The 13,680-nt window shown below is 54.6% G+C and overlaps 1 protein-coding gene across 3 annotated transcripts; it reads left to right on the top strand.

The window, feature by feature from the left end:
• Positions 1-2,313: 2,313 nt before the first annotated feature.
• Positions 2,314-12,773, top strand: CCDC124 (coiled-coil domain containing 124). 3 transcript variants are annotated; one of them, XM_079703838.1, is made up of 6 exons: positions 2,324-2,341; positions 2,491-2,621; positions 7,267-7,436; positions 11,359-11,548; positions 12,093-12,207; positions 12,323-12,773. In XM_079703838.1, exons 3-6 carry the CDS (start codon positions 7,278-7,280, stop codon positions 12,528-12,530), a joined length of 672 nt encoding a protein of 223 aa, XP_079559964.1. In that variant the 5' UTR covers positions 2,324-2,341; positions 2,491-2,621; positions 7,267-7,277; the 3' UTR covers positions 12,531-12,773. The 3 variants fall into 3 exon arrangements, with proteins under 3 accessions (XP_079559966.1, XP_079559964.1, XP_079559965.1); XM_079703840.1 differs by lacking the exon at positions 2,491-2,621 and having other exon boundaries at positions 2,314-2,341; XM_079703839.1 differs by lacking the exon at positions 2,324-2,341 and having other exon boundaries at positions 2,466-2,621.
• Positions 12,774-13,680: the final 907 nt, after the last annotated feature.

Below are 13,680 nucleotides of genomic sequence, written 5' to 3'. Positions count from 1 at the left end.
GAGGCATAAAAGACATCTTCAGAGTTGTCTTATTTTGAATTTGGGAAAGGTAAAATCATGATGGTTGCTGGAGAAAAGATTTAAGTCATAAAGACAAGAAATATTTTCCCGGCAATAAACAATGGTTATGAGGGACTTAATTTTTTTCAAAAGTAAGGGATCTTTTCAAAAAACAATTTGGGAACATTTCAAAAAGCATGAGTTAACAATATTTGGGGGACAAAAGGCCATGTCTGTGTATCTTAACATGAAGTAACAGCCACTTTACAGGGAAAAAAAGACCCAAATTTGAATTTTCCTCATTGTGTACATTATTCATGTAACAATTTGCAGTGCAGTATTTGTTAATATAGCTCTCTATGTGTGTATTTAGGCATACAGGGGTATATGAATATACAAATATATAATAGAGAAATAAAATTTATCATTGTATCAGATAAAACTGTGTGTGTCACATAAAATCTGCCTGCAGGCTTCTATAGCCCACTCTCAACACGGAGCACATCTTCCGGCCAAGGTTAGGATCATAATTTTTTGTATGACTTCCTGACTGTGAGCCCCAGGAGACCAGGGACTGTGTCTGTCTCATTCACTGCTATGCTCCTAGCACAGGCACAGAGTAGACCCTCAATACTTACTTGAGAATGTGAGCATCTAAGAGCTATAGAATGTCAGAACAATAGAAGTCAAGTGTTCTCAGGAATGGGAGCCATGCCCTGTGGCCTGGGAGGTGGCATAAGTCTCCTTGTAGAAGACTTAACTTGTTCTGGAACGATTCACTTGACCTGCATCCCTCAGATATGTCAACAGACATAAGAGGCTCCCACCCTCAGGAAGATGTGACAAGCCTGGCTCTTTTTCTAAATTAAAAAAAATTTTTTTTTTCTTTTCAAAACCTGGTTCTTTACCAGTAGAAGCTTAACTAGGTGTTGCCTTTGGCACTTTCACCCCCCACCCCATACTGAACAACAATAAATGTTTATGCTGAGCCCCTTCTTCTTGGTGACAAATAGCATTCCAGGTGAAGGGTTCCATCCTCCAGACATCACAGCCATAGGGGAGACTGAAAATAAACAGGTAAACCAACAAAGCAAGTTGATGCTATGAAGGAAATAAAGAGGGCTGGGGGCAGCGCACCAACTATTGATCCTTGGGGAGGTCAGGGAGGTCTTTCTCAGGAAGGGATATTTGAGCCAAGGCCTGAAAGGAGTGAAGGGGTCATCGTGCGTAAAGCTGCGGGCAGAGGGAACAGCACAGGCAAATTCCCTGAGGCAGGACTGTGTCTGGCAATTGGGAGAAAGGAGGCTAGTGTGGCTGGAGCTGAGAGTGGGGAAGAGGAGGGAGATGAGATGGGAAGATGGGGTGAGTCCTGCAGGGCAGTGGGGACCCACTCGAGGCTTGAGAGCAGGGGAGGTAAACAATCAGACTCAGGTGCCAGCAGTGTCACTGGGATTGCCTTTTGGAGTATGGACTCCGTGGTCAACGCGTCCTGCCTAAACTGCCGCTAAATTCATGCCCTGCTTCTCTCTGTACAGCCAGGCCCAGTATAATCATTCTCAGCCCCCCCCCCCCCAGTACTACCAGTTTTACAGATGAGGACACTGAGGCTTAGTAAATGCAGAAAATCTAAAGTATAGGTGCCTAGGACAAACTGGTCCCCAAAACCTAATTGTTGAATAAAATAAAAGAGCAAGGTGTGTGCGTGGGTGGATAGCAATCCAGGAGGAGGGATTCTGAGTCCTTCGATTACACTTTGGTCAAATTCAATTCCTCTCTGAGCCTGTTTCCCTACCTGGACAGCGCGGAGTGTTAACTTCTCTGTCCCTTTCTTCTGCTCCCTCCCACTTCAACTTCGCAGGAGGGAGGCAGAGAATGTGGACTAGGAGAGCGTCTTCAAAGCACAAAGCAATGGCGAAGGGCCTGAGTCTTCCTCCGGCGAAGCGCGCCTACTCACCACGCGCGGACCGCGGGTTCTGGCGCGCCCTGGCGGCCAAGCAACTCCTGACTGACGCCGCCAGACCCACATGTGAAACCAAGGACTCATTTCACCTGGGCAACGGCCATCTTTGTAGAGACAATGGTCCAGATTGTAGTTTCTGCTCTCCTCTCCTGACTGGATAACATACGAAGTGAGCGCAAGGGATGAGGGTTTATAAAATATTCTCTTCTTGAAGACAAAAAGAAACGGCTAACGCCCTTGGTTTGGAGACCAAAGCAGCACCTCCTCTACCAAGATGGCGACGGAGCCGAGACGTAATCAGCACGCGTACCCTGGGGCTCAACGCGCAAGCCCTGCTGTGACGTCACGGAGGTGCGACCGGGCCGGCGCCGGGGGAAGGAGGTAGGAGCGGCAGCGGCGCGGGCGGAGCCGGGGGGCGGGGGGCGGGGTGCGGGTGGGCCCAGCGGGGCTGCTGGGCCAGGGACCACCTCCCCGGGAGGGCTGGAGATGGGGTGCTCGGAGACGGAGGCGCTTTTGACCACCGTCTCCAGGGCTCCCGCAGGGGCTATTCCCATTTCCCGGAGCGGACGATTGAGACCCAGAGGGACAGCGTCGTGCTCGAGGCCATCTATCTCCGGTCGTGCTCCTGAGCAGCTTACAGGCCTGGTGGTGACAGAGCTGGGTACGGACGTCCCTGGCCTCTTGCAACGGGATCAGGGCTGGGGAGAGGGACGACGGGCTGGGGGAGCCTAGAAGGGGTAGCGGGAGGACTTCCTGGAGGAGGCAGCGTTGAGTTTCATCTTTTATTCTCTTTCTTACTTTCACATCCAATCAACCACGAAGGTCTTGATTCCCCCCTAAGTGTACCCACTGCTTAGCCAAAGCCACTCCTTAGACCCCCTGTTTGAGCTCCATGCTTCTGTCTCAATCCTCCAGTTCACCTCCTTACCAACCACAGAGGGCTCTGACGCCCTCCGCACCTTCCCATACCCTGGAATACAAATCCCCTTCCCAACCTGCCTCCCCCACACCCCTGGGGGCTTGGATCTCCCCACTCCCTTAAGTCTTTCCTTTGATGTCTCCTCCAGGAGGCCCTTTGACACCCCCTCCCCATCCCTCCCCAGGCTGGGTCAGAAGCCCCCTCCCGACTTCCTCAGCGTCCATATGGCCCCATCACAGCTCTGATCTGGAGTTACCACTCTTATTGTCTATCTCCCAACCAGCCTGGGAGTCCCATTCTGTCAGGAAGCCCATCAGCACTGCCTCTTTCCCCAGCATCCCACACATACTAGGTGTACAGTGCGTGTTTACTGAATGACAAAGTGTATGTGTGTGAGTGTTTATCAAACAGAGGAGGAAAGCTGTCTGTATTAGCTCTGGCTGCCATAATAAAATACCACCGACTGGGTGGCTTAAACAACAGATTTATTTGCTCACAATTGTGGAGGCTGGGAAGTCTAAGATCAGGGTGCCAGCCAGTTTGGTTCCAGATGCAGGCTTTCCTCCGGACCTGCAGATGCGCACCTTCTCACTGTGTCCTCACATGGTGGAGAGAGCAAGCTCTGGTGACTTTTTCTCTTCTTATAGGGACACCAGCTCTACAGCTAGATTAGGGCCCCACTCTTAAGACCTCATTTAACCTTTATCACCTTCTTACCGGCCCTGTCTCTCTTTTTTTTTTTTTTTTTAAAGGATAAGGTACCGTTTTTTTAAATTAGTTAATTTATATTTTGGCCTCATTGGGTCTTCGTTGCTGCGCGTGAGTTTTCTCTAGTTGTGGCGAGCGGGGGCTACTGTTCGTTGCGGTGTGCGGGCTTCTTATTGTGGTGGCCTCTCTTGTTGTGGAGCACAGGCACTAGGCGCACGGGCTTCAGTAGTTGTGGTGCACGGGCTCAGTAGTTGTGGCTCACGGGCTCTAGAGCACAGGCTCAGTAGCTGTGGTGCACAGGCTTAGTTGCTCCGCAGCATCTAAGAGGGATCTTCCCGGACCAGGGATCAAACCTGTGTCCCTGCATTGGCAGGCGGATTCTTAACCACTGCGCCACCAGGGAAGTCCCAACCCTGTCTCTAAATACAGTCATATTGAGGGTTAGGGCTTCGACATATAAATTTTGGAGGGACATAAATATTCAGTCCTGACTTGAAGAGGGGGTCAGAAAAGCCCTGTCAGGCTTTGGGATGGAATTGGGGGTCTTAAGCAACACGAGGAGGAGGAGATGCTGGGGCTGAGTCTCTGTGAGTGGGCAGGTTTTCACAGGAGGAGGGGACAGAGGAGGGTGTATCGGGTGAAGGCATAGCAAGAGCAAAGGCTCAGAGGCTGGAGAGGGAAGTGAGTGGGAAGAGAAGTGAGAAGCTGAGTTTGGACACAACACAGAGTGTGAAGTAAATACTGAGGGAACCCTGGAAATAGATGCTTGTTCATTCATTTGCACAAAACATTTTTTGAGCCCCTACTCTGCAGGGCACTGACTGAAGCAGTCCCAGCCCTGCCCTCATAGAGCTCCCAGCCTGGTGGGGAAGATGGACATTTGTCGAATAATCCTGTAAATGAACATAGATAGCAACCTAAACAAGGACCTCAGAGAGAAGTTTATGGTCTGAGAGTCAGGGGGTGTGTCAGGGAAGGCTTCCTGGAGGTGGCAACACCTGAGCTGAGCCCTGAAGTTTAAATAGGAATTAACTGGGTAAAAAGAGGAGCAAAAGTGGTGGGCAGGGCAAGTGCAAAGGCCCTGAGGTGGGAACATGCTTTGTAGGCTTGAAAAAAGGCAAGGAGGTTGGTGTGGCTGCTGCTGAGAGAGTGAGGGGGAGATGGAGGGAGAGGTGGCATGTGGGGAGTTTCCTCACCTGACACTTAGACTGTGACCCCCACGCACTTCTTAGTGCTCTCCTGGGGAATCCAGGTGAGGTTTTCTGTTGTGTCCATTGTAGATGCTCAGTAATGAATGCTTGATTCAGGGGGCCCAGGAGCAGCTGGGAGAAGTACAGGATCAGGCTGGCATATCCAGCCCCGCCGTGGCAGCTCTTGCATCCTGTGCAGGGAGGGACTGGAATCAACCCCACTTCTCAGATGAGGAAACTGAGGCTTAGGGGAGCATTTCAGCCACGATTGCAGAGCCAGGACTCAACCCTGAGTCTCCTGGGTCCATTGATCTCCCTTACTTTGCCCTGCTCTGCCCCCATGGGATTCGCTCCCCAGTCGCAGCTTGGAGGGACTGCCTCTCTGTGTCACGTGAGGGGCACCAGTGGCCTCAGAGACCTGATCTGCAATGATGTTCCCTGAGAGGCCAGCTGGGACCCTGTGGTGGGGCATTGGTTAGGAGGACGGAGTTGGGACTGAGGGGCTGGGCGTGGGTTGGAATCCAGGCCCCTCCACTAACCCACACTGTGGCCGTGAGCATGTCACTTACCCTCTCAAAGCCTCAGATTCTTCATCGGTAAAATGGGGAGAAAAGTACCTGGCCTTGCTACTGCTGGGGGATGACATAGTTTAGACTACATCAGTCAGTCAACATTCCGGTTATTATTGCCCAACTCTGTCTGACTCCAAACCTCTGGCTCTGCCCATTGCACCATCGTAATTCCCTCAGCCCCTTGCCCACCCACATGACAGCGTAAATCAGAATGTGTTCATGCCCTGCTCAGAGCCGCCTAACAGTTCCCTGGTGCCCAGAGAATAAAATCCTTGCTCTTTCTCATCCCTCCTCGTCAGCCTCACACCCTCCCACTCACTCTCTTCCCTCCCCTTCCCCCTCGCTCACCCACACCGGATTCAGTTGCCTCCATGCAGCCTGTAGCGCATGGCCTTGTTCCTGCCACAGGATCTTTGCACATCCTGTGCCTTCTGCCCAGAAGTCTCAACCCTTCATCCCCACCAAGCTGCCTCCAAACCGTCCTTCAGGTCTCAGCTTGGCTGTCACCTGCCAGGGTTGTGAGAATTCACAAGACGCTATATGTAAAGCATTTAGCCTAGCATGCACGACCGCTGCAAACAGGAGCTGATAGGGCTCAGAGATGGGAGCCCCCTCCCCCATAAGCCACACAGCTAGGAGGTTGGTGTGGGGGGTTTGCCTGGTGGTCCTGAGTCAGGATGGCCCCCACATTCTTTCCCCTTCATTTTCGATGCTGGGCCTACTTCTCCAAGGTTCAGCAAGGGACTGAGCTGGAGATTCTCAGTGGGGAGAGGACAACCAGGAGTGAGGGACATCAGCCCATTTCCCAGATGAGGAAAACTGAGGCCCAGAGAGCTGAAGGCTTGCCCTGACCGCACAGTGCTTGTGTCCTCAGTCAGCACTCTGGAGGTGGGGTGATCTTAATTTCTTGGCTTCCCTTCCTCACCTGAAAGGCAGGCTTTGGAGGTGAGACTCCAGGCTCAGCCCTATGCAACTTAGCCAGGTACCTTGACTTCCCCACCTTCGAAAGGGAATAAGGACAGTCCCCGTGTTTAAGGCTTTGAGAGTATTCAATGTAGTTGGGCCATATAAAATGCTTAGTAGGGGACCGGGTGTGGGGAGGGTGGCACCTCCCATTTGGTGTCATCATTTCCCCAGCACCCAGTATGGGACTCACACAGACCAGGTGCCCACTGGACAACAGCTTTACGATTGTTCTAAAATCTCCTGGCTGTGCGAGCCTGGGCTGGATCATTGGGAACAGTTCATGGCAGCTGCTTACCCAGAGCAAGGGGGATTCGGCCTCAGGGCTGTGGGGCCGGGACACTGAGGCCTCATAGCCGGCAGAGTGGGAGGGTCCACAAACAGACTGGCCCGCAGGGATCTAGAGCAACATGACTTGTAAGAGCTGAAAAGTAGAAACAACCCACGTGTCCATCATGGACAGATGGATAAACAAAATGTGGCCCATCCATACAATGGAATATTATTCAGACATAAAAAGGAATGACAGATGTTCAAGCCTGGATGAACCTCGAAAACATGATGCTGAGTGAAAGAAGTCCAGAATAGGCAAATCAATAGAGACAGAAATTAGATTAGTGGTTGCTTGGGGAGGAAGGTGGGGGAGGGACTGCTCATGGGGACAGGTCTCCTCTGGGGGTGATGGAAATGTTCTGGAACTAGATAGAGGTGATGGTTGCACAACATTGTGAGTGTGCTAAATACCACTGAACCGTGCACTTTAAGATGGTTCATTTTGTATGATGTAAAATTGACGTCAGTAGATTTTTTAAAAAAGAGCTGAATAAATCCAAAGCCCTTGTTTTATAGACAGAGCTATTGAGGCCCCAAGGGGGTCGTAGCTGCACAGGTGTGAGTCTGGGGCTGCCAAGGGTGGATGCCCCAGAGTCACTGGTCCCTGCCCTCCACTCACAGCGTTCTGAGGGATGCCCAAGAAGTTCCAGGGCGAGAACACTAAATCGGCAGCGGCCCGGGCACGGAGGGCTGAGGCCAAGGCAGCAGCTGATGCCAAGAAGCAGAAGGAGTTGGAGGATGCCTACTGGAAGGATGAGGACAAACACGTCATGAGGAAGGAACAGCGCAAGGTGGGTGGGCCCTGGGCTCCCATGCCCCACCCATGGGCAAGGTGGGTGGGCCCTGGGCTCCCATGCCCCACCCATGGGCAAGGTGGGTGGGCCCTGGGCTCCCATGCCCCACCCATGGGCAAGGTGGGTGGGCCCTGGGCTCCCATGCCCCACCCATGGGCAAGGTGGGTGGTCAACCCAGTAGAAGGTGGTGAGAGGCCCCTGGGTCTTTGGCCTGAAGGGTGAGGAGTCATTGGACATGGAGCAAGGGCAAGAAGGGAGACAGAGACAGAGGCAAAGTCTCATGCAAAGGCCCTGGGGTGGCCAGGACTTGGCACATTTAGGGAATGGCAAGCCCTCCACGAGCTTCTTTCTCTCCTTCTTGTGATGCCAGGGCTGGTCTAGCCTGGCAGTACCTCACTCTGGAGCGATTTCGCACCCAGGGGACACTTGACAACATCTGGAGACATTTTTGGTTGTCACAACTGGCAGCTGGAGGGTGCTACTGGCATCTGGTGGGCAGAGGCCGAGGATACTGCTCAACACCTGGCAGTGCACAGGATGGCCCCACAGCAGAGTGAGCCCCGCCCGACTTCAGCAGTGCCGAGGCTGACACAAGCTGATAGATCCTGTTTCTGACCTGCTGACCTGGGGCCTGCAGGCATTTCCAGGTGTTTATAAAAACACAAAAGAGGGCAAGGATGGTTGGCTGTCTCCTGCCGGGCCGCAGCGCCACACACACAGTGGGTGCTTAATTGGTGTCTGGGAGTGGTTCAGGGCTGATGCTGACCCTCTTGGCCCAGTAGGTGGCACCAGAAACCATTCTTAGCCTCTTCTAGTCCCCTGGGCTGGCGAGAGGCTCCAGCTGGGACTGTTAAAGGTTCTGGAATAGCAGTGGTGACACACCATCCCTGCATGCCCAGTTCAGGGGGCGCCTGGGCACATTTGTGAGTTTTTCCCATTGTCCTTCTGTGCAGGGCTGGATCCTGCCTTGTTTTTAGTTGGAATTGAATATCACTGGTTCCCTCTCCTCAGCGTCCTCCATGTTGCACTGGGTCCATGGAGGTCTTTAAATTTTCTTTTTGTCTGTCAACATTTTGACAATATAGGAAAGTTGAAAACCCAAAAGGAAAACTAATGTCTGCCAAGGATCCATTATCTAGACAGAAAAGCCAGAGACCTTTCCACAGTCCCAGAGGCAGCAGCCCAGCCCAGGGCCCCAGGAGCCCTCCCCAGGCCTGCATCTTGGGCCTCGATGTCATCCCCATCCTCTAAATGAGGAAACCGAGGCACAGACAAAGCAGGAAGTCCAGGTCACAGGGCTGTGAGGAGGGGCTGGAGCCAGGCTGGCGCTAGCTGAAGCCAGGGATCTGCCTTCTGGTTTGTGATGAGGTTTGACTAATAGCCTTGCAAGCGTCCATGCCCCAGGGGTGTGGCCCAGGGAGCATTTGCCTGTCCACTCACCTGTGTAGCACACACCTGGAAGAACACACAGGGCAGAGGTCCGACAGGCAATAGGGGCCAGACAGGCTCTCAAAGCTACTCCACCCTGTTGCTGTAGCACAAAGCCACCGTATGCAAATAGGCTAAAACTTTACCAAAACAGGTGAGGGCCAGAGTTTGCCAACCCCTGCTCTCTAGAACATTCCCAGCCCCCATGCCCCTCCCAGGCAGTCCCCCCTCCTGAGTGTTTTTCTTTTTTTTTTCCGGCCATGCTGCAGGGATTGAACCTGGGCCACAGCAGTGAAAGCACCAAATCCTAACCACTAGACCACCAGAGAACCCCCCTTCCTGAGTGTTTTACCTGGAGCTATTGATGGTTCTCCTTCCCCATGGGGTGGTTTTCTGGGTTTTGTTTGTCCCTCTTCCTGCTGATGGTTGAGGGGGACCCACAGTCTACACAGCACACCCGGTCCCTCTTTCTTTCCTTACGTGACAGCTGCTTTAAAAAGATACTGTTTTTATGAAAAAGAAACAAATCCACGTTTGTTCCAAAACACTAAAAAATCCCCAGCATCTCCCGCCCATGTGACACCAAAGGCTCTTCTCACCCAATGCCATACCCTAAAGGCCATGTCCTCCATTAAATGGGATCGCACAGCCAGATTTCTGCCAGCCACCAGGCATCAGCCTTGGGCTGGGCCGTAATTCATCGCCCCGCCCAGAGGTTGGCATTTCGTTTCCATTTGTTCCATATTAAGCAACTCGGCAATGAGCACCTGACTCTCTGGGTTCCATCTCAGTTATTTATAAGGCTCATTTTTGATGGCTCCAGAATATTTCGCCGCAGCCTCATCCTTCACCCATCACCAGATACCGCCAAGTGCTAATTGGCCTTTATAAAAAACTGCGAGCTTCTTTTTCAAAAAAGTCTGCCGAATATCAAAGTATAAACGCTCATGTTCCCGCCTCAGTCCCATGTCCCTAAGACTAATGGCCCCATTCTGCATGTCCTTCCTGAGATTGGAGCCTTCTGGAATTCATTCACTCATTCATCCAGCCCACTTTTACTTAAGCACCTACTGTGTGCTGGGCCAGGGCCTGCCTCCTGCCTCAGGGACTAACCAGATAATCGGAAGACTAGAAAACAGAGGTTTGTGGAACACAGGAAAGAGCCGTGTGGTAGAGCAGAAGGACAGAGAGCCAGGAGCTCAGGATGAGCCAGAGTTAATCAGGAAAGGAAGCTGGCCGTGGTGCTCCAGCAGGGTAGAGCAGCTAGTGCAAAGGCCCTGAGGCAAGGCCGTGCTGTGGACAGGGTGAACATGGGCTGTACACGCACCATGTGGTCATGGAGCGTGGTTGGGGAGCCTCAGGAGGACATTACCTCTGACAGATGGGGAAACTGAGACTCAGAGCACGATGGCCCTACCCCAGGTGTCTGACCACAGACATGGGATCCTAGCAGCTGTGCCCAAACAGCCTTGATCTTTAACTGCCACCCTCCCTGTCCCCCCCTCACTCCGGCTTCTTTCCTATCATGCAGGCAGGTTGGAGGTCAGAGGCCCAGTACGTGTCCTCAGGAACCCCTTTTCTGGGGCAGTTAGCCCTGTCACGGGGGACACTGCAGGCATAGGGACTGTCCCTGAGGCCTGGCGGGCAGATGGCAGAGTTGCAGGCAGTGAGTGGGCGGGTGGGAGTGCCTGCAGTACAGGGCCCTTTGGGAGTGCTGGGGAGGCAGCAGAATATTCCAAGCCTACGGTCACACAGCCACACTGCACTACAAAGGAACCAGAACCTCGCTCTGTCCCTGGGGCAGTGGAGGGGCAGCGGCCAAGGACAAGTCCTACAGGCCACATGTCCCCTCGACCAGCTGGCATCCGAGCCTCCCTGGGGAGCCAAGGTGGGATCAGTCCCAGCCCCTGTGACGCTCAGCTGAGAACACTTCGATGGTGCCTCCCAAGGTCTCCTGGCTCATAAAGCCAGAAGCGCTGTCCCAGCTGGCAAATGGGTACAGACCCCAGTGGCTCCTGTCGCCTTTGGAATCCAGTACAAACCCCTCCCCATGCCCTTGAGGCTCCCCATGGTACCACCTCTGCCCTCCCCACGTCTTTGTCCTCCACACTTCTCCTTCCTGCAGCCACACCAGCCTCTGTGCTGTTCCTCTGTCATGCTAGGTGGTTCCTGCCTCAGGACCTTTGCACCCACCATTCCCACTACTAAGGACTCTCCTCTTCCCCAGCTCTTTTCCTGGCTGGCTCCTCCTCCAGCCCAGGTATCACTTTTTCTTCAGGAGCCACCCACCCACTGCCTTGGCCAAGGTTTCCTGTTGTTCCCTAGTCATATAGGATGGGAGCCCCCAGGTAGGCTCATCATGCTCCCATCCGTGTCCCCTACGCCCATCACGGGGTCTAGCACACAGCAAGGCCTCCATCCACACTGGTTGAGATGGAAACTGGACCCCATGCCGGTGGGACGGGTCCACTCCTGACTCCCAATCCCCCAGGAGGAGAAGGAGAAGCGGCGCCTGGAGCAGCTGGAGCGCAAGAAGGAGAAACAGCGGCTGCTGGAGGAGGAGGACTTAAGGCTTAAGGGCAGCAAGACCCCGCGAGTGGCCGCCTCCAGCAAGGTCACCCGCGCCCAGATTGACGAGACGCTCCGCCGAGACCATCAGCACAAGGAAGCCCCGGACCCAGGTGGGGGCCTCGGCCCACTCTGGAGCTGCCCTTTTACCTGATAAACAATAGGCAGTGGGCCTACCCCCTGGACTGAGTCCAGACCCCCCTCCTCACCTCCAGAGAAGCTGCCTGGGCTCTGCAAGGTGAAGGGTGGATGGGCGGTGTCTCTGCAGGGCTGGCTCTGATCACAGATGCCATAGGCACACACGTGTGTAATTACTCTGCACCTGACCCTGGCTTGTGCTCCCCGGGGTCCCCACAGCTGATGTGGTGCCCCGAGGTGAGGAGACAGCAGCCACGTATGAGGTGCCTCCTGAGTGGTGGGCTGCAGGGAAGTTAGTTTGGGGACTGGGCGGGCAGGACTGGCCCATCCCGAAGGTAGGACTGGGCGGGGAGCTCAAGTTGCGTTTCCATCCCGCATCCCTCTCTGCCTGCCTGCCTCCCTCCCTTTCTCCCCTGCTTCTTCCCCTATGGTGTCTCTCATCTCCATGGAACTCTTCGTCTCTGCTTATTTCTCTCTGTTTCTGGTATGTCTCTGTCCCCCGGCCGCTCCCGCCCCCAGCCGAGAAAGCCAAGAGCCACTTGGAAGTGCCGTTGGAGGAGAATGTGAACCGCCGCTTGCTGGAGGAGGGCAGCGTGGAGGCGCGCACCATCGAGGATGCCATCGCAGTGCTCAGGTACGGGCAGAGCCTAGGTCTTTGGGGTGGGGCTTGGGGCCCGGAGGGGAGCTTGAACCTCTGGGGGCGGGGCGGGCCACGCCCCAGCCCCCCTTGACGGCTGCGTCTTTACCAGCGTGGCGGAGGAGGCGGCAGACAGACACCCTGAGCGCAGAATGCGGGCGGCATTCAATGCCTTCGAGGAGGCGCAGCTGCCCCGGCTCAAGCAAGAAAACCCCAACATGCGGCTGTCACAGCTGAAGCAGATGCTCAAGAAGGAGTGGCTGCGTTCGCCGGACAACCCCATGAATCAGCGCGCCGTGCCCTTCAACACCCCCAAGTGAGCCTGGAACTGGGGGAGACGCCCCGTGGGCGGCCAGGGTCACGACCCCACACGCCCTTCTGCTGGGTCAGCTCTGAGGGTTACAGAGATGTCTGGGGGCCATGGCGCGTGTCCTGGGGGCTAGGAGGCATCACTGGCCACACCTCCCGCCCGAGGGTCCCTGCTCCAGTGACACCCCTCGCCCTTCCCGCACGCGCCAGTGCCCTGGGGCTGAGTGCACAATAAAGGCAGTCGGTGAGGCAGAGTGTGCGCTTGAAGTCTGCGTGACTGGGTGGGTGGTGGGAAAGAAGGGCTGGAAAGAGGTGGAATGCACAGGCCACAGCCAGAGAAGACAGGGGCCCCCAACCGCGCTCCTGTCCTAGCAGCTAGCTGAGAGCTGTGCTCGGCTCCCGGCTGGGCCAGTTATCCAGTGAGAGACCTGTACCATCATCCCCTGGAAGCCTTGCTCGGGGTAGCTCAGAGAGGTTGAGGCACTGGCTCCAGGTCACACAGCACTTCAGAGGCGGAACCAGAGGAGAGCTGGAGGCGAGTTGTTGGCACCCTGAGATTCTGGTTCAGAGTCAGCAGCCAGGTCACACACTGTGCTTGGGGTCAGGAGGTGCAGGCTGTTCTGTTATTGCAACACGGGAGGCATCTGGAATAACAGGGCAGGCTTCCTGGTGGAGGATTTCTTTAGAGCAGGCCTTAGTGGAAGATGAGTCAGTTTCCATCGCAGAGGCAGGGCACTGGGCAGGCAAGGGCCTGGAGGCTGGAGTGGGCAGGTGGATCCGGGTAGAAAGGAGTATTCCATCGGAGGCCAAATATCTGGGAAGGGCTGGGTGAGAGCTCAACTTAGTTCTGGCTTCCTAGAGCTTAGTTGGCCTCAGGGAGTCAGTAGAGAGGAAGGGTAGCTGGGAGATGGGCCCAAGTGTCTGGGGCAGGGTCCACACATTTACCAGGTCACTGCTATGGGCTCCCATTCAAGTGACACCCTCCCTGCACTCACAAGCCTGCCCCTGCACCTCTGGCCCTTATCCCCCTCACTCTCCACCAGCCCCCCAGCTCTGTCCCCAGTATCTCCTTGTTCCCAACTTCTCCGACACAGCAGACTTGTTCCCTCTCAGGCCTATGCCAAGAACTATTCTCCCAGGTGTCAAGTCTCGGATGCAGAC

The sequence above is a fragment of the Hyperoodon ampullatus genome, assembly GCF_949752795.1.
Source record: "Hyperoodon ampullatus genome assembly, chromosome: 4".
Taxonomy (NCBI): Eukaryota; Metazoa; Chordata; class Mammalia; order Artiodactyla; family Ziphiidae; genus Hyperoodon; species Hyperoodon ampullatus.
This window is presented reverse-complemented; position numbering and strand designations above follow the sequence as displayed.